Below are 21,488 nucleotides of genomic sequence, written 5' to 3'. Positions count from 1 at the left end.
ATTAAACTTAAGTATATTTAATTTGTTTACAGAAGATAAAACACAACAGAGCAAACCTCACAGTTTCATATGGTGATTCTCAAATGTTTTGGCCTCAGGATACCTTGTAACTCTTAAAAATTGAGGTTTCAAAAGAATATTTTTATGTGGGCAATATCTACTGATATTTACTGTATCACTCAAGAAACTTACTGATTCTTTTAAGAAATAATAACCTTATTACATAATAACATAGAATATTTTGCCAAAAAAACCCTGTTTTCCAAAATAAAATATAGTAAGAAGAATGGCACCGTTTTTTACATTTGTACAAAATCTCTAATATTTAATTAAGACAGCTTGATTCTCATATCTGCTTCTGCATTCAATCCACTAACAAATATCATGTAGCCCCTGGAAAACTCTATTTGTAAGAGTGCAAATGAGGAAAGTGAATTAATGTTATTGTTATGAATATTGTCTTGACCTCCTAACTACCTGAAAGGGAACCCCACTGTCTCCGATCCATTTTAAGAACAAGTAGTTTAGTAGAAAGTGCTTTTAGAGTTTAAAAGATCTGGGATTGAATGCCATTTTTACCACTATCTAGCTGTATGACCCTGAACAAATCACAAATCTTTAGTTTTTCTCATCAACTATTAGGGACAATGATACCTTTCTACTAGGATTGTTGTAAGGATTAGAGAAATACTGATGTGTTTTCCACTGTGACTGGCACAATGGAATTATTTGACAATAAGTTACTTATAATAAAAGAGAAGACTTATTTTTTCCCACTCTTTTTCATTCTTACCTAACTTTCAATACTTCTGCTTCCCACAAACTTTAAAGAAGCCTTACCTAGAGAGGGTTGGGAGAAAGGGGGTGGGGTTATGGACATTGGGGAGGGTATGTGCTTTGGTGAGTGCTGTGAAGTGTGTAAACCTGGCGATTCACAGACCTTACCCCTGGGGATAAAAATATATGTTTATAAAAAATTAAAAATTTAAAAAAAAAAAAAAAAAGAAGTCTTACCTATTTATGTAAGCAGCCAACTGTTTTGGAGATTTCTTAACCTGAAAAATAAAACTAGATAGTTAACAGCATATTTAGGTTCTTCTGTGAAGCTATGTAAATTCTGTGACTGATATCAACAAATCTGAAATTCCATAGTTAAATTTTTCAGATTAAAGCAGCAGTTTCAGTCTGTAAACACCACTGTGCATAGGTATATTTGACAAACCAACATAACCATCTTCCTATTTTCCATGCCACTAGTCATATATTTTACTTACATGGTACTTAATAAGTGTTTTGACTTTTAATATCATTTAAAAGAAATATCAGCATGAATGAGCCTTGCAAAGGTGAACAAAAGCACCTCTGAGAGTCCTCTTCAGAATTAAACTACAATATTCAAATGGTATCATATTAAAACAGCATACTGTCCATAAAGTCTTTAGAGTTTTTGGAATATAAAGTTTTCAATATTTCATTAATTCTACTTAATTCTGGGAGATTAAGCAAATTATCATCTTCCTACTATTTAAATAATTCAACCAAAACTATCTACAGACTTAACAGTTTAAACTATCTATGATGTACTGAATGACTAATGTCTCCTCAAAATTCACACTGAAATCCTAATGCCCAAAATGAATGATATTAGGAGGGGATTAGGTCATGAGGATGATGCCCTCATAAATGAGCCCCCAGGGAGCTCTTTGCCCCTTCTACCATGTGAGGACACAGCATACAAGACAGCCAACTATAAGCCAGGAAAGAGGCTCTAACCAGATAACCAAACTGGTTAGAGCTTTTATCTTGTACTTCTGCCCAGCCTCCAGAACTGTGAGAAACAAATTTCTTTTGTTTGTAAGTCACCCAGTCTATCGTATTCTGCTGTAGCATGAAAAGATTAAGATACTGTCTTATCCATTACCTAGAAGCCATGCACTTACCTCCTTCATGTTCTTATTAGTAAAATTAGAGATCCTTTTTCTAGGAAGATCAGTGGAATGATCCTCAATATTATTACAAAAGCCTCGTTTTTTAACATTGTGGGCTTCAGATGCCATAATCTCTTAAATACCTAAACAGCAAAACAAAAATAAGAAATGGTAAGTACAAAATGCAAAAGAGCCTGATCATTAACAGACAAAAATACAACACTATGTAAAAGAGGTTTATGAGTAAAGCAGAGAACATAGTTTTAATTTATACATGTTTTAAAACCTTAAACAGAGGAAACACAAGGCCGGGCATTGCAGAAAATTAGGCTCCTGTTCGCATTCCTTATTTGCAATCAGTTAAAAATAATATGAGGTATTTTTTGCCAATGCAACATGTCAATCTCCCCATTATCTATGTCACTGGCCATATATTAAATTTAAATTTAGAGGTTATGAAGTCAGGTATAAATAGTATATATCAATGACACCCAAATGTATAGAAGCCTAGTTTTAGAATCAAATCACTGATTCAAATACAACTATAGCAGGGCGCCTGGGTGGCTCAGTGGGTTAAAGCCTCTGCCTTCAGCTCCAGTCAGGCTATCTGCTTGGCAGGAAGCCTGTTTCCCCCTCTCTCTCTGCCTGCCTCTCTGCCTACTTGTGATCTCTGTCTGTAAAATAAATAAATAAAATCTTAAAAAAATACAACTATAAGCAGCAGGTGAACAAAAATCAAACTAAATATATCTGACTAGTTTTATGCCTGATCCTTAAATTTTTCTTTCATTCTTGCAGTAAGGTCTCCAAAGCTTTCCTCTACCTTTGAAAAAACAATTCACCATTTCCCATTCGTTCAATTATCTCAAAGAAGGGAAAATAGATACTATTACTTCCTTTATATAACAATAAATTAGTGATTCCCCCACTTGGATTCAAGTTTCACACAGGAAATTTATTTCAGGACATGACCTGAACACAAATTCCTCCCTCATTCCTTTTTAAAATGTTTACTGAGCATTCACTATATGCCAAGCCCCAGAATAATGAAGATGACAGACCAGAGATGCTCTTCCAAAGAATCGCTTGGGAAGCTTTTAGAAAATATATCCTCTGGCCCCTAACTTATACCTCAGCAGGGCTCTGGAGTGAAGCCCAAAGCAATTATATTTTTAAAAAGCTCCACAGCATTTCTGATGTACACTCTTAGAAGAAAATCTGCCTTAGAGAATTTTCCAAAAATACGCCCAAACATGAAAATTTGCAAATAATTTCAGGGTATTCTGAGATTTCCTGCCATTAATCCATGGGCATCCCTTCCAGCTGCACCCCCAGATTAAAAAACCTTTAGGATGAGACTTTTTAAGAAATAAATAATTGCAGTAATACAATAAACACTCCAATAGAGGGGCAGTCATGTGAATCAGCAAAGCTTCACTGAGCAGAGACTTAAAGGACAAATAGCACATTGACAAAATAGCATGTGCAGAACTGAAAGGCATGAAGCAACATGGCTTGTTTGGCAATCTCTTAAGAAGATGCATGTGACTGGAGCTTAGGCTGGAGGTGGACTGTAGCAAAATAAAAAGTGAAGCTGGAAAGACAGAAGCTGGGATCATAAAAGATCTTTTGCACAAGGTAAGCTTTTCTTTCTTAAAGAAAGGGGGACTTTTAATTAAAGATAATGGTCTAAACTTAAGCATTTACTTCTACGCTTCCCTGAAACCTCATCACCATGACAGTAAAGGGTTTTTAAAGGCATAAAACCTATAAGGACAAAGAAGAAAAGATGAGTTGATGGCAGTAACGTTTTGGAAACTGCAAAGTAAAAGTGATAAATGATATTAGATCTGAGAAAAAGCCAAGTCCTAAATCAGCAATGAGGAAAGGTAAAAGCAGACTCCCCAAAGGTTCAGGACTTGGCAATATTGAAGACCTCAAGAAGTGGGAGGAAAATGTAGGCTTAAGAAGAAGGAGAATGGGGATGCCTGGGTGGCTCAGTTGGTTAAGCAGCTGCCTTCGGCTCAGGTCATGATCCCAGTGTCCTGGGATCAAGTCCCACATCAGGCTCCTTGCTCGGCAGGGAGCCTGCTTCTCCCTCTGTCTCTGTGCTCGCTCTCTCTCCCTCTCCCTCTCTGACAAATAAATAAGATCTTAAAAAAAAAAAAAAAAGAAGAAGAAGAAGAAGGAGAATGACTGAATATCCATTTAAGACAAAATTAGCTCCAATTTCACTTTCCCCATTCCAATAAATGTTGTATGGAAAATTTAAAACAAGAGTCCTTGAGATAGAGTCCTTGAGATAGGAAACACCAGGCACAAATGAAGAAGAATATTGTCTAAAAGGGCATCAAGTGAAAGTTTACATACTACATGTTGAGATCTAAGCTTCTTTCTACCATTTGTCTCATGAAAGCTTGCAGCTAGCCTTATACACTCCAGGAAGAGAACAGAAGATCCTTTGGGAATTCTGATCAGTCCCAGAAGAAAATACACATACATACACACACATCTAAAAATACTGACATCAGTGATGGTTCAAGTCTCCCAAAGAACTGTTTTCCACCTTGATTATGGTGGTAGTTACCTGTCAAAACTAATGTAACTATGCACCAAAAAGAGTGAATTTTTATCATATGTAAATTATATCTCAATAAACCTGACTTTGAGAAATCCTTGAGAGATAAGAGCAAATTGTATATGTGAAACACAAATGAGACAAAAAACAAAGATTTAGAAATTAAAAACGGGATATAATAAGATAGCAAAAAAAAAAAAATCAATAGAAAGCTGGTAGAGAAACTTGAGGATATCTCCTGAAATATAAGGGGGGGGGGGAGGTAAGATTGGCTTAGAGGAACCAATATCCAAATAAATGGAATTTCAGTACAGGGAAAATAAGGAAAAAATCAAAATAAATAACTGAAAACTGTACAGGACTGAAGGACATGAATTTCCACATTGAAAGAGCACAATGAGGGGGCACCTCAGTGGCTCAGTCTGTCAAGCACCTGCATTTGGCTCAGGTCATGATCCCAGAGTTCTGGGATCAAGTCCTACATCAGGCTCCTTGCTCATGGGAACCTGCTTCTCCCTCTCCTCCCCACTCATTTTCTCTCTCTCTCTCAAATAAATAAACAAAACCTTAAAAAAAATAAAATTGAGAAGAGTACAATTAGGGTCAGCATTGTAGATGAAAACAGACCTATAACACACATAACTGTCAAATTTCAGAGCACCAAAGAATCTGAAAGCATATGAAACAAACAATATCCCTTCCCAATGACTGATGGAACAGAGAAATTCAACAAGGCTATGAGACAATACCATCAATCAATAGGATAAAATCAACATTAATAGAAAACTCCAACCAACAACAGCAGAACATGGATATACCATGATAGTGATGAAAGTTAAAACAACAATGGCATACTATTCACAACCACTAGAATGGCTATAATAAAAATGACATACAGTAACAAATGCTGAGAAGGATGTGGAGAATCTGGAATCCTCACACATTACCATATAAATATAAAATGACATAATGACTCTGGAAAACATTTGGCAGTTTCTTGAAATGTTAAATACTGATTTACCACATGACTCAGCAATTCCATCCCTACATATTTATTCATAAGAAATGAAAGTTTATGTTACACAAAGACTGGTATGCAAATGTTGATAAAATAAATTATTCAGAATAGTCAAAAAGTAGAAACAACCCAAATGTGTATCAGTTGGTGAATGGAAAAACAAAAGGTGATATGTCTGGTGGGAATACTACTCAACAACAAAAATTGAACAAAATATTAATACATGTAACAATATGTACAAACATCATACCAAGTGAAAGAAGCCAAACACAAAAGACAAGAGATTATGTTATTTCATTTATATGAAATGTCCATAAAAGTAAACAGCATAGAGGGGCGCCTGGGTGGCTTAGTCAGTTAAGCATGACTTCAGCGTGGGTCATGATCTCGGGGTCCTGGGATGGAGCCCCAAGTCAGGCTCTCCACTCAGGGAGTCTGCTTGTCTCTCTCCCTCTGCCCCTCCCCCTGCTTGTGTTCTCTCTCTCAAGTAAATAAATAAAATCTTTAAAAAAAAGTAAAGAGCATAGAGAGAGAAAGTAGATTAATAGTTGACTATGGCTGAGGTGGGAGTGAGAATAATTGCAAATGGATACAAGGCTTCTCTGGGGGTGATGTGGTGATGGAATGTTCTAAAATTAAATTATGGTTGATGACTGTACAATTCTGTGTATTTTTAAAATCAGTAAACTGTACATTTAGAACAGGTGAATTTTATGGTATGTACATTACAATTCAATAAGGCTTTTAAAAAGTAAATTATCAAAATATAATTGGTAGGGACGCCTGGGTGGCTCAGTTGGTTGAGCAGCTGCCTTCGGCTCAGGTCATGATCCCGGCGTCCTGGGATCGAGTCCCACATCGGGCTCCTTGCTCCGCAGGGAGCCTGCTTCTCCCTCTGACTCTTCCTTCCACTCTGTCTGCCTGTGCTCACTCTCACTCACTCTCTCTGACAAATAAATAAATAAAATCTTTAAAAAAAAAAAAAAAAATATATATATATATATATATATATATAATTGGTAAAGTGTCATTACAAAGGATTTTACACTACAAATTCCATTTTGCTTTATATCTTATACATTTGGTAGCATTTTTCTTGGGCAATAAGATTATCCCCTCCAGAGCATCTGACAGTGCTACTAAAATAGTTTAAAGTAACTGCTGGGGCTCCAAGGTGTTTCCACAGTGCTGCCTGAAAAGATACAAAAAGACTGAGTATTTGAAGACAATGACTAGAAAGGATAGAAATTAGAAAGGATAATCTTTTAATGCAAAAATTAAAAAGAAAAGCCTAAAGAGAATAAAAAACAAGGGCTGAACTGTTCTGAACATTGACTATAACACGTATTTTCTTAAATAAAGATAAGACCAAAAAAAAAAAAAAAAGATAAGACAGTGATTGCTATGGATATTTTCTTGAGAAGGCAGGAAAAAACTGGCACGTAGAAGGAGTTGGAGGGTTGAATTCCCCTTATATATAGCTATCTCTTATCAGAAAGATGAAAAGGGATCTATTCATATAATCTACAATGGCTGCCAAATGAAAAGATTAAACAGCTCTAAATGTTCACATACTCCCTACCTACTCACAATGATGAGAAAAACTCATCATACAGGTATGAAACATGTCCAGACTTCTTTCTCTAATAACTTGCTACAGTTTAAGATCAAATTAATTTAAGCTTTCTTTTTATACTCTACTAAAGCACATCAATTATTTACATTGCATTTAACTTTGCAATTTCACTAGGCAATTTCATTCTTCTTCTTACAAAGCAAAGCATGGTTGGGTGCCTGGGTGGCTAGTGGGTAAAAGCCTCTGCCTTCAGCTCAGCTCATGATCCCAGGGTCCTGGATGAGTCCCACATTGGGCTCTCTGCTCAGCAGGGAGCCTGCCTGCCTTCCTCTCTCTCTGTCTCTCTGCCTGCCTCTCTGCCTACTTGTGATCTCTGTCTGTCAAATAAATAAATAAAATGTTAAAAAAAAAAAGAGCAAAGCATGCTTGTGTACAAAGAATTATAATAATTAATATTCCTGGTATCAAGTATTCTTCAATTACTATCACAGACTTTCACAAAGGGCTTGAATGATATTTTAAGAGTCTTGAGGTTGAAAACTAAACATAAACATTATTATATAATAATAAAATACATAAAAATAAGAACTAAAGAGGCTTTAGAATTTAAAGCTTTAGGCTCTTTTTTTTTTAAGCCCAGGAGATGTAGTAACTTGCCCAAAGACACTAGGCTTAGTTAGTGGCAGAGTGTAGGGCACAGAATCCATGCTATTCTACCACAACTTTGTTTTCATTAATCAAATGCCAACTCATGCCTAGCCACAATACAGTCAACCTTCAACCCAGAATAGTTAAATTAAGATGAGAGTACTAATTCTTCTTAGATGACAGGAGAGAGACAAATGAACATAAACTATAAATGAATGGAAAGGATGAACATGGCCTTTTTTCTTCAAGAATTTCAATGAGGGGGAGAGGAACAGAAGGTAAAGATGAGATTTTTCTGGTAGAAACTTTAGAGCCTTTGGATATGGATTCCCTCCCTCTATATTCAGCTACCAGACACAGAACTGCTTCGGTATCTGCAGCACTTATTTAAACGTTTAACAGTGAAATTTGGATCAGGTTAAAAAACAAGGTGATAAAAAAGGGAACTGAGGGGGTGCCTGGGTAGCTTAGTGGGTTAAAGCCTCTGCATTTGGCTCAGGTCATGATCTCAGGGTCCTGGGGTCGAGCCCCACATCGGGCTCTCTGCTCGGCAGGGAGACTGTTTCCTCCCCCTCTCTCTGTCTGCCTCTCTGCCTATTTGTGATCTCTGTCAAATAAATAAATAAATAAATAAATAAATAAATAAATAAAATCTTTAAAAAAAAAAAAAAGAGCTGTATCAAAACATCAACATAAGTTATTTATTGCTAGTGAAATTACAGGTAATTTTTCCCTTCATTTATAGGTTTCTCTATTTTCTACAATGAACATGAATTGTTTTCATAATCTGAATAAATACTTTAACTTTTTTTAAAAAATACTTTAACTTAATGAGGCCACTGTCTTATAAAATAGTTTAATTATATAACTCCCTTATAGTAAAAAAGTGAAAAAGGTGTAAATGCCAACACATAAAGGTAACATTTCATAGGAAGGCTCTATTTTACCTTTTCCAAAATTAGGACAGCTCTATCTAATTTTCTCAGTTGTTGCCTTCTCACCTCTTTTAGAACTTAGCTCCCCGCCCCACCCCACTTCTATATCTTCAATTTCTCCCTTTGAACTGATTCCTCCCCTTCTGCTTTCAGACATGCTCAGGTTTCCTCTATCAACTCCTATACTCTTTCTCTACTTTTTTTTCCTGCCAAACTTCTACAATGAGTGCTTTTTAGTTTCCATTTTCTCTTTAACCCTTTACAACCTTGATTTTATTTTGTCCTCTCATCTGGAAAAAAAAAATCCATCTTCAAGGTCACTTGCTGCTGTAAGGGAACCTTTTATAACACCGATGATGCTCATATCAAGGTCAGCCAAGCCAACTCTAAAGACTTTGCTCATTCTTAATCACCATTTAGCTTTTTCACCATTTCACTGCACCCCAACACACACACACACACACACACTCGCATGCGCACGCAGAGTATCTATTCATAGAACACAGCACTACGGTATCTTGAGTCTCCTTGCTCCCTTACTCCCTTTTGGTTCCTTTTCTTTCAACAACTCTTATCTCTACACCACAATCAGAAAAACATGTTTTCAAGGCTTCAGCTATTTCTCTAGACCCAGTCTCTCCTCCAACTTCTATTTGGCCTCCTGACCTGGCATTGGTAGTCCAAGTCAACACATCTAAAACAAACTTCTTCAATCTCTTCCAATGTCAAACCATCTAACTGCCCTTCCTAGCTACCACATTTTAAATTGCTGGTATCAAACTTCTCTCAACTAAAAACCTAGGAGTTGTTTGACTTCTCTCTTCCTTCCAACCAATCACTAAGTCTTCTTGAATCTTTCTTCAAAATATTTCATGGGGGGTGCCTGGGTGGCTCAGTGGGCTAAAGGCTCTGCCTTTAGCTCGGGTCATGATCTGAGGGTCCTGGGATCGAGCCCCACATCGGGTTCTCTGCTCAGTGGGGAGCCTGCTTCCTCCTGGCTCTCTCTGCCTGCCTCCTTGCCTACCTGTGATCTCCGTCTGTCAAATAAATAAATTTAAAAAAATATTTCCTGGATCCATTCTGACCTTTTTTTTTCCTTCACTGAATTATGCTAGGTCAACAGGATAAACCAGGTTTGTCCCAAGCAAACTGGGATGTATGGTCACCTCACCTTGGTTAAAAGATTTATTTTCCAAGACTGATTTTTCAATATTTTTTCTATAAAAATTACCAACTACTCACCAATAAAAAGGAAGGAGTTACTAATACACATGACAACATGAATGTCTCAATCTTCTTATGCTAAATGAGAAGTGAGATTCCTAATGCTATATACTATATAACTTCACTTTTATGACACTCTAGAAAAGGCAAAACTGTAGGGAAAGAAAAACAGCAGTGGTTGCCAGAGTCTTGAGGATGGAGGGACATGTTCTATTTCTTGATTGTGTTAGTGACTATACACATACAACTCTTCAGCAGGAGGCCTGCTTCTCCCTCTCCCATTCCCCCTGCTTGTATTCCCTCCCTCGCTGTGTCTCTGTCAAATAAATAAATAAAATCTTTAAGGAAAAAAAAAAAACAAACAAACAAACCTCGTGTCCGTGAAGACGACGCAATAACCTGACTTTAAAAAACTGGGGTGTAAAACACACATCATTCATGGCTTTTCATTAGGCTCCTTGGATACTCAACACTCATTTGACAAAGTAAAAAATACGGTTCCATTGGGCCCACATCCATTCTTCTCCAGGAATTGGCCCAGATTTCAGTGCCGGAGGTTCCAGAAACATTCCTCAAAGCATCTGAAATATATCTATCTGCTCTGAGTTGTGATTACCAAGGCCTGCCCTTCTGGTTCTATGTTCTACTCATCTACGTAGGCTGTCTGGCCCTGAAGACAGAAGATGCCCTCAGTGCCCTCTGTGTGCAATGATGGGGGGTGAGTGCTCTCACTTGGAAGCTAGTGGGAGTTAAAAGTTTAACCTGCAAAGGCTTCCAGGCTCCTCCTGCTTCTCCCAAGCTCTCTGGGAAAGCTTTTTGCTCACTATGTAGTAGGTATCAAACCTCACAACCTGGGTGAAAAATTAATGACTCATCCAACCTTAAAGTTTAGTGTAGCTAAAAGATTAGGTCAAATTGTCCCATGTTCAAATCCCCAGCTTTCCAGCTTAACTAGCTATGTGACCTTGGAAACAGCTGAGCCTCATTTCCTCAGCTGTAAAAGTGAAAATGTCTGTGTATTTACCCTGCCTTCTAAAGTAAAAGAAAACCTGCAGACAATAAAACACATTTTTTTGGTTTTGGTTTTGTCTTTTTAATAAAGGGAAAATGGAGACAAAGGGAATGGAGGTAAATAAGTTAATTACCTAGCTGTCAAAACTGAACAGAATACTTTAACTGATTAAAGAGATTTCAAAGCAGTAAGGCAAACTTCAGGGAGGGACAGCACTAACACTGGAAGTTCACAGAAGGATCAAGAGTGTCAAAGATTTCTTTTTTTTTTTTTTTTTTTTTAAAGATTTTATTTATTTATTTGACAGAGAGAGATCACAAGTAGGCAGAGAGGCAGGCAGAGAGAGGAGGAAGCAGGCTCCCTGCCGAGCAGAGAGCCCGATGCGGGACTCGATCCCAGGACCCTGAGATCATGACCTGAGCCGAAGGCAGCGGCTTAACCCACTGAGCCACCCAGGCGCCCCAAGAGTGTCAAAGATTTCTTTTTAAGATTTTATTTGTCAGAGAGAAAGAGAAAGATGGAGAAAGAGAGTACAAACAGAGGGAGTGGCAAGCAGAGGAAGAAGCAGGCTCTCCACTAAACAAGGAGCCTGATGTGGGGCTCAATCCAAGGACCTTGGGATCACGACCTAGGCCGAAAGCAGGCCCCTTAATCGACTGAGACCCCCAAGCATCCCAGAAGATGGCAAAGATTTAAAAAGTGAACCACATTAAGACTTTCAAAAAAGAAACAGAGAAAAGGGTAAAGACTCATTGTAACCACTCTTAAACAGAAAAAGCATACTTTATAACAATAAGTCTCATTTGTTTTGCTATTAATACTTCCTGCCCTTTCTGATGTTTCATATTTTTTTGGGAAACAGAATGTTTCTTCTTTTATGAAACAGAAGTGTCCCTTTCAATTCCATCACAGCCTATCAGACCATGACTGAGTTAAAATCTTCCTCTCTCAATCATTTCTTGATTCCTATCTTCAATGATCTCTTCCTTCACCTTTTTATGGTACATAGTAAATTAACGTCACATAGTTTAGGACTCTAACAATTAACAAATAACTGAGGGCCTACATGAAGACATGACTGAGCACTGACTGATCCAGGTGTGTCTCCTCTTGCCAATTAGACTTCAAAACTACTCATGAGCAGGAGCTGTATCTCACACCTTCAGATACACAGTCTAAAAGGTAATTAAATAATTCTTAATTTAAATATATACAAAGACACAAAAATATATCCTTATAGAGTGTATTTCCTCTAGTAAGCAACTGAACATCATCACGAAGTACTAGCATTTTAAAGTTCATTTTTTAAATGATTAAAGAAAGCGCATGTATTTAACATTCATTTACTGAGCACCTACTATGTATCAAGAGATGAGTAAGAAGTTCATGTCTTATTTCTCAAGAAGCTCATGGCTTGGGGTGGAGGGAGAGTGACAAGAAAGTAATAAAGTCAATAAATATAAAACAGTAATTGCTACAGAAGACAAACAGTACAGGTTGTTAAAAAAGCAGCAGCAGTGAATCTAATTTGAGAGGCAATCAAGTATCTAGAAATACATCTTATGTCACACCAGATCTGAGTCCTGAAGACAAACAGAAATTGTAAAAATGAAATAAAGGAAAGCTCTCTATTTAAGCAACTACAGTAAAAACTCTTACGTACTCAAAAATCATAATCTACTAGAGCTTTCTTTATTTCCATATTTTCAGTTTTTCTCCAGAAATGATTGTTCAATTGGAGTATGAATACAAAGCCAAAACAGATACGGAAGCTGACTGAGAACTGTATAATGGATATATCAAGCCAATAACACCCAAACCACTCATCAACTTTAGCATCACAAACAAGGAGACAGTCAGACATTACATGTCTCCTGATGTGATACAATAGGAAATACACTTCACAACACTTAAATATTCTTGCCAAAAAAATCTAGCCTGAACATAAGCTTCAACTGCTTTTTACCAACTACCAATTTAAAGGAAATAGAAGTCAGAGAGGAACCTGTTAAACACTACCACGAAGATATAATTAGAAAAATCCAGAAAACAGAAATCTTTCGGACACAAAACTCAGTTTCCTCAACAAATATTTTGCAAGAAAAAAAAATAAATAGAGAAGGAGGCTATGTATTAAAAGACATTGCATCAACTGAATACAATGTGTGGACATTGCTTAAGATCTTATTTTTTAAAAGCTGTTAAAATGTATAATAATTAGGGAAATTTGAATATTAAGTGGATATGTGATATTAAGGAATTACTTGTTTATAACCCTAAAGTATAACAAATAATAAACTGTACATATTTAATATTTAGTGTGTGTATATATACACACACACACACACACACATATATATCCATTAAACCACTACCACAATCAATATATGGAACCTATCCATCATCCTTTTTTAAGATTTTATTTACTTATCTGATAGAGAAGCACGGAGAGCAGCAAGCAGAGGGAGAGGGAGAAGCGGACTTCCCACTGAGCAGGGAGTCCAATACAGGGCTCGATCCCAGGACCATGGGATCATTACCCGAGCCGAAGGCAGACACTTAACCACAAAGTCACCCAGGTGCCCCTTTATCCACCATCTTCAAAAATTTCCTGTGTCCCTTTATACTTCTTCCCCAAACACTTGATCTGCTTTCTGTCACTACAGATTAGTTTGCATTTTCTACTACTTTATACAGAAAGAATCACATAGTATATATTCTTCTTTGGAAGAGGGGTATGGTTTTTTTCACTCAACATAATTATTTTGGGAATCATTCATGCTGTTATATGTATCAACAGTCCATTCCTTTTTACTGCAGAGCAGTACTCTATTGTGTGAGTATATCAAAATTTGTTTTCCATTCATCTGCTGATAGACATTTGGGTTGTTTCCAGTTTTGGCTATTACTAATAAAGCTGCTATGAAGAGTCTTGTACGAGTCGCAGCGTGAACAGATACTTTCATTTCTCTTGGGTAAATACCAAGGAGTGGGATGGGGGTAGGTTTATGTTTAACTATTTAAGAAAACTGCCAAACTTTGAAAAGTTGTATCATTTTACATTTCCATTAGCAGTGTATGATAGTAAGGAAACACCATTAGTTATTTCTAGTTAAATGGTATTATTATTATCACATCTTTTTTTTTTTTAAGAGTCTTTTAGAGATATATATACATACATCATACAGAAGAAAAGAGATGATGTTTGGGATTTACAGAGTAGGGGAAAATCAATGAAACAAGAAACACTGATAATGGCTGAAGCTGGGTAATTCGGATGGATATTCATTATATCATCCTCTCCACAGGATTAAAAATTTTCATAAAAGAAACAGATCAGACAGCAAATCTTATGTGTGGGCTATATAAACATATATATATAGCAATGTTCTGCAATGATACAATTTAAATGGCGTGTCATGTCCTTGCTCTTTGGGTTAGAGGTAGTATTCCCTTTAAAGACTGCAGATGCAGTCAACTTTGTCTCAAGAAGAGTCATGTGGGAGTGGGGGTGGGGGAGAGAGAGAAACAAAAACACGTGGGCAGGAAGTCTATGGTCCTGTCCCTCCCTCTGTAACTCCACATCCCTAGATTTGGAGGCAGAAGGAAGTATGCCGCATAAAAGGAAAAAAAAAATCAGAAATAAATATGGATTAGGACGCCTGGGTACCTCAGTTGGTTAAGGGCCTGCCTTCAGCTCAGGCCATGCATAATCTCAAAGTCCTGGGGATACAGCCCCTCATCAGGGCTCCTTGCTTAGTGAGAACCCTGCTTCTCCCTCTGCATGCCGCTCTTCCCTGCTTGTGCTCTGACAAAATCTTTAAAAAATAATAAAAAATAAAATAAACATGGATAACAATGACCTCTCTCACATTAGAGCATCCTAACAAACACTGAATGCTTCCACAGAGGTGAACCACACAGCTGGGGAACAGTAGAGAAACTTTTTTACTTTTTGCTCCCTTTATACAAAATTTTGCCTTTCATACAAGTATTACCTGCTTTAAAAACAAGTCAAATTAAAGTAAAAAAATCACTAGTAATTCGACCACCAATACTATCCTGGTGCTTCTCCTCTCATGCAGTTTAGTTTGTTTGCTTGCTTGCTTATGTATGTATTTGACAGAGAGAGACAGGAAGTGAAAGCACAAGTGCGGGGGAACTGCAGAGGGAGGGGGAGAAGCAGTCTTCCCACTGAGTAGGAAGCTGGATGCAGGGTTCAATCTGAGGATGCTGGGATCATGACCTGAGCCAAAGGCAGATGCTTAACCAACTGAGCCACCCAGGTGCCCCACCATGCAGTTTAGTTTTATAGCCTGCATTTTGTCATTAACATAGTTTTCCTACATATTAGAAAGTTTTTTTGAAAATGATTTAAATGACAATACTATTTTTTCATAAGAATATTTTTATTTTTGATATATCAGAAAATACTTTTTAGAAAAAGATTTTATTTATTTGACAGAGAGAGAGGTCACAAGTAGGCAGAGAGGCAGGCAGAGAGGGGGAAGCAGAGAACCCGGCGTGGGGCTCAATCCCAGGACCCTGAGATCATGACCTGAGCCAAAGGCAGAGGCTTAACCCAGTGAGCCACTCAGGGGCCCATCAGAAAATACTTTAATAGACATATATTTTTGTACAAAATTGATTATTTCCTCTAGATAAGTTCATTATTGGGTCAAAAATATGATTATATTCATATTCAAATATATGATAGAGGCCCTTTCATATAATGTGACTGGGAGTGGTAATTTTTTTATTATTAATCAAAAAGTCATTTAAAATTGAAGACTGATTTGAAACAGAGATGTATACATGTACCTTAAAATAATGCATATGCATCATCTATGATTTCTACATTGGATTTCTTTTTTTTTAATTTATTTTTTATTTTTTTTTATTTTTTCAATTATTTATTTATTTATTTGACAGGCAGAGATTACAAGTAGGCAGAGAGGCAGGCAGAGAGAGAGGAGGAAGCAGGCTCCCCACCGAGCAGAGAGTCGGATGCGGGGCTCGATCCCAGGACCCTGGGATCATGACCCGAGCCGAAGGCAGAGGCTTTAACCCACTGAGCCACCCAGGCGCCCCTCTACATTGGATTTCAAGTGGCCCAAGAACTAATGCCACTCACAAAGCACTATCAGTACAAAATTCTTTTTTTTTTTTTAAAGATTTTATCTATTTGACAGAGGGAAAGATCACAAGTAGGAAGAGAAGCAGACAGAAAGAGGTGGGGGAAAGCATACTCCCTGCTGAGCAGGCCTGATGTGGGGCTAGATCCAGGATCCTGGAATCATCACCTGAGCCAAAGTGGGTTTAACTAAACCCACTAACCCTGCTTAACCCACTGAGTCACCCAGGTGCCCCAGTACAAAATTCTAAATGACTATGGTTTTACTTCACATAACTTTAGCTTTGAAAGCTACACCTAAGTTGATACGAAGTTTTTAAGTCACACTTCCCTTCATCTAGTGTATCTAAACCATTCCAATTAGTTTTCATAGAAACAATCATTTTATTATTTTTTTTAAAGATTTTATGTATTTGACAGAGACAGAGAGCAAGAGTATAAGCATGGGGAGTAGCACAGGGAGATGTAGGCTACCCAGTGAGCAGGGAGCCTGATAAATATGGGTTTTGACCCCAGAACTCCGGGACCATGACCTGAGCTGAAGGCAGACACTCAACCAACCCCAAAACAACGCTTTTAAACTTCTATTTTAAACTGCTGCATTTACTGAACTGGGCAACTATGTAAGCCTGGCAAATGGGCAGATAGAAAGCTGCCCTCCAATCCACACTCCTGCAGACAGAGGTGGGCAATAACCACTATCGGCACCCTTGATGATAGAAGATTCTGTATTATGAATTTTTATCCCTGAGAATTTGACAGACAATAAATAAGATTATGTTTTAGTTTGCATCTGATAGAAGTAATATGAAGTTGTACTTTTCTTAGGTGATTAAACTGAAAGGATGAAGCCGTATGTTGTAACCAGGTGACACAAGTCCTAGAGTCAGATTCCCTGGGTTTGAGTCCCACTTTAACCATTTAATAGTTATGTGACTAAAGGCAAATTACTTAACCTATTTCCAGGGTAGTGTTGTGAGGATTAAATAAAATAATCCATTTGCCACAACGTCTGGCACATGGTTAATCACTCTGTAAATGTTGGCTATCATTAAGTTACACATAAATATCACTGATGAAGCAGAAGGTGCAGAAAAGTATGTTACAACTTATGTAAAAACAAAATGTGTATGGAAGTGACTGCCTGTATATTCACTGAATATCTCTGAAAGGTTAAACAAGAAGAGACGGTAGTAAGTATGGCTCGGGGATGAGATGAGAGGGAGACTTTTCCCTTTTGGACTTCTTGAATTTTGTATCAAATGCAAGTATTATCTTTTAACTAAACTAAATGTACTGATAGTGGGGCGCCTGGCTAGCTCAGTTGGTAGAGTGTGATTCTTGATCCTGAGGTTGTGAGTTCAAGCCCCAAGTTGAGTGTAGACATTACTTTAAAAGAAAATCTTTCCCCCTCCCCACCCCCGTAACAGACTCTTAACTACAGAGAACAAGCTAAAGGTTACTGGAGAGGAGGTGGGTGGGGGAATGGGTTAAATGAGTGATGGGTATTAAGGAAGACACTTGTGATGAGCACTGAGTGTTCTATATAAGTGATGAATCACTAAATTCTACACCTGAAACTAATATTAAATTGTATGTTAACTGGAAGTCAAATAAAAATGTGATAAAATTATTTTTTACAAAGTTATAAAATGTCTTGATAGTATAATATACCTCTCTTCTTAAATGGCTACACACCTGAATCTTTAGGAAGACTTAGGGCTTCTAAAGCCAAGTAGATGATTATCTTACCATGTTTTGCTAAATATCTTATTCTCTCTGTTAAAATATTACAGTCTTTTTCTGGAAACATTTATAGGGAGGAAAAATACTCTAATCCTTTCTTACAGTCTTCTTAAACTCAGAAATGTACATAAATATATACATATATAAGACAACATCACCTTAAGGATTCCTTCTGATCCCCTGATCAGCTACTAAAGGTACTTCTGATGTTTTCAAGATAGGTAAGACACTATGTATGAAAGGATATTCCAATAGGATATACAACTCCAAAAAAGACAAGGTAATATAAACTAATTTTAATGTACTCTCTTCATGATTTGGACTAAGGTTATCAATCTATAATACTTGTGCCTAACTTTGAAGTTGTGGGGGGTGGGACGACAACAAAGGGGAGTATACCCTAACACCTTAAAAGAAAGGGTAGACTACCCTTTGAGAATTAAATCAAATATTCTTTTATAAGAATAGTTTTTAATCCTTCTTACATTCCAACACTTGCAAGGATTACCACATATCCCTATCCATTACAGTGGTTTGTTATCACCATGTCCCCTGGGCTGAAGTCAGAATATATGTTGAAATTTGAATATGCCCTCTTCTCTTAGGGAACACCCTTTTCCAGCATATGAATCACACACTGCCTTAATGAAGTATAATGAAACCCGGTCTAAAACTTAACTGTAACCAAATTAAACATATTGACCTCATTTAAAAAAAAAATGCCCCTCTCAATGTTTCCCCTCAACTCTGAACTCTTATCACCAACTGCCTGTGAGTAGCTCCATGTGGATGTCAGTTCCACAGTCAATAATTCTTGAACTTAACATACTGAAAATAGAACCCTTAATATCCACCCTCTCAAATCTGATCCTTTCAACTGTTCCTAATTCAGTAAATAGAACCACCATCCTCCCAGTTGCTGAAAGCTCCAAAGGATTCATAAATTCCATATCTCCAATCCACTGATTCTGCCTTTTTAATGTATTCCCAAATTATTCATTTCTCTCCATTTCTGTTACCACCATCCTAGACCAAACTACCATCATTTCTCTTTTGGACTGTATCGGTTTCCTCCTAAATCCTCTAGCTACACTGGACTTCTATCCTTCAACATGCCAAGTTCATTTCCATTTTGTGGCCAAACCATTCCTTCTGCTTAAACATTCCTCCTATATACTCCCGGCTTCTACCTCTCAGCTCAGATGTTACCCACCCAAAAGCACTTCCCTGACCACCCAATCAAGAATAACCCCAACCTTACCTCCATTCTCTATACCAGTACACCTTGTATTTTCCCCCCCTACAATAGCAACGATCAGTATCTGAAATTAGCTTGCTTATTTGCTAATTATTCATGTCCTCCCATAGACTGTGAGCTCCACTGACAGCAGAAATCATGTTCATTGCATCTAAAAAAGTGCTTGGCACATAACAGATGCTTAATAAACAGCTGATGAATGAAGGAACCTATCTAAAGAAAGACAAAGTCAACCCTGAAAGATAATGGTCAGCTGGGAGTGAGGAGTCACAAAATAGTTAAAAATGTCAGTGGGATGGCTGGTGGCTCAGTGGGTTAAAACCTCTGCCTTCAGCTCAGGTCATGGTCCCAGGGGTCCTGCGATCGAGCCCCCAAGTCGGGCTCTCTGCTCAGCAGGGAGCCTGCTTCCCTTCCTCTCTCTCTGCCTGCCTCTGCCTACCTGTAATCTCTGTCTGTCAAATAAATAAAATATTTTTTAAAAAAGTCAATGGGAGAGTATCTAACTGTGGTAAAAATTAAAACTGTGCCATATTTCAGTTCTCCTTCCACATATATGGTAAGTTTATACTTGCCCATCATCTTGAAGTTAGGTATGGTCGTATGACTTGCTTTTGCCACTGAAATATAAACAGAAGCCTTTCAGAGCCACTTTGTATGATTCACTACTATCACCATCCCTCTATTGTGGCAACTAGCAACAGGACAGAGATTAAGGTTCCATCTGTCCACATTCCTTAGCAAGGATAACACAGAGCAGAGCCTCCAGATAACTCACATGTAAGATGAATCAAGGAGAAATAAGCCTTTGTTATTTGAAGCCACTGAGATTTGGGGGTTGTTACTGCAAAATAACATAGGCCATCCAGATTGAGAAATCATCCAAACAATGTTGTGGGCTACATAATAATGGAGTCCGTCTCACTAAGTAGTCAACTGATGCCACTGAATATACATAAGTAATTTCCTTCTGATTATTTACTCAGTTTCCAAATAGATCTGCCAACAAGAAGAGAAAAAACTGTTTACATGGAGGTTATGAGTTATTGTCCCTTATGCTATTTTTCATTAAATATTCCCCCAAATAATGAATGCCACCCTATAAAGGGATACCTACCAGTCTTTCCTTACCTGGAAACAGGTGAGAATAACTGTGCTTTTTGTTTATTATCTACAGCAACTATTCAATAATTAAATAGTTACTGAGTTCAGATCATTGTGGAGGAAACAAACTAGAAAAGTAGATGGGATAAAATGCAAAAGTCCCTAGATACTGGGTCAGGAACCTGAACTTTATTTATTATTTATTTTTAAAGATTTTATTTATTTATTTGACAGAGATCACAAGTACACAGAGAGGCAGGCAGAGAAAGAGGGAGAAGCAGGCTCCCCGCTGAGCAGAGAGCCCAATGCAGGGCTCGATCCCAGGACCCTGGGATCATGACCTGAGCCGAAGGCAGAGGCTTTAACCCACTGAGCCACCCAGGTGCCCCCGAACTTTAATTTTCTAGACAAAATACACTTACTGAGAAGCTTTGTATAGAAATTATATGATTAAAACTATTCTTGGGGCACCTGGCTGGCTCAGTTAGTCAAGTAGGAGGATCTTCATCTCAGGGTTGTGAGTTTGAGCCCCACATTAGGTACAAAGATTACTTAAGTAAACTTTTTTTAATAAAAAAAAAACTATTCTTGAAGATTATTTTATATGGCAGTTATAGAAATAGGATGACTAACAGGAGTCCCAAGAGTACTAGTTTCCAACAGCTGTGCCATGAATCCTCCATAGACAAAAGGCCAAATTTTAATCAATCTCTATGATTTATTTTGGCTACAACACTAAACATACTGTTAATGATGGTACTAAGTAGTACAGGAAATAAGCAAGGCCTAAGTTGTTTTTTTTTTTAAAGATTTTATTTATTTGGGGGCACCTGGGTGGCTCAGTTGGGTTAAAGCCTCTGCTTTTGGCTCAGGTCATGATCCCAGGGTCCTGGGATCAAGCCCCATGTCAGGCTCTCCGCTCAGCAGGGAGCCTGCTTCCCTTCCTCTCTCTCTGTCTACCTCTCTGCCTACTTATGATCTTCATCAAATAAATAAATAAAATCTTAAAAAAAATATTTTATTTATTTAAGAGAGAGAGGGTGTGTGTGTGTAGAGGGAGGGGCAGAGGGAGAGGCAGTAGCTGATGCCCCGCTGAACCGAGAGCTAGATGAGGCTGAAGACAGATGCTTAATGATCTGAGCCACTCAAAAGGCCCAGTAAGGCCCAGATTTTTGCAAATAAGAGTAAAAGGCACACTCAAAAGTCAAAGTAGCACTAAAGTAAGATCTGGTAATGGACAAAACTGTATTCTAAGTATGAGGGGCAATCAGGGCAGTAATTACTACAGAGTTCTGAAAGGCAACCAAGTGAGCAATGGATGCTTTACTAT

The 21,488-nt window shown here is 37.6% G+C and overlaps 1 protein-coding gene across 2 annotated transcripts in view; it reads right to left on the bottom strand.

The window, feature by feature from the left end:
* Nucleotides 1-21,488, bottom strand: part of KATNBL1 (katanin regulatory subunit B1 like 1) — a 37,138-nt gene that overhangs the window by 11,283 nt on the left and 4,367 nt on the right. The window contains exons 2-4 of one of the 2 annotated variants that reach the window (XM_059181080.1): nt 19,833-20,053; nt 1,941-2,071; nt 1,015-1,055 (exon numbers count right to left, since the gene is read on the bottom strand). In XM_059181080.1, the coding sequence (XP_059037063.1) occupies nt 1,015-1,055; nt 1,941-2,057 (158 nt within the window). In that variant the 5' untranslated portion in view covers nt 2,058-2,071; nt 19,833-20,053. The remainder of the gene's footprint in view (nt 1-1,014; nt 1,056-1,940; nt 2,072-19,832; nt 20,054-21,488) is intronic. The other variant, XM_059181079.1, reaches the window with a different exon arrangement.

The sequence above is a fragment of the Mustela lutreola genome, chromosome 7, assembly GCF_030435805.1.
Source record: "Mustela lutreola isolate mMusLut2 chromosome 7, mMusLut2.pri, whole genome shotgun sequence".
In the NCBI taxonomy this organism is placed as follows: Eukaryota; Metazoa; Chordata; class Mammalia; order Carnivora; family Mustelidae; genus Mustela; species Mustela lutreola.
This window is presented reverse-complemented; position numbering and strand designations above follow the sequence as displayed.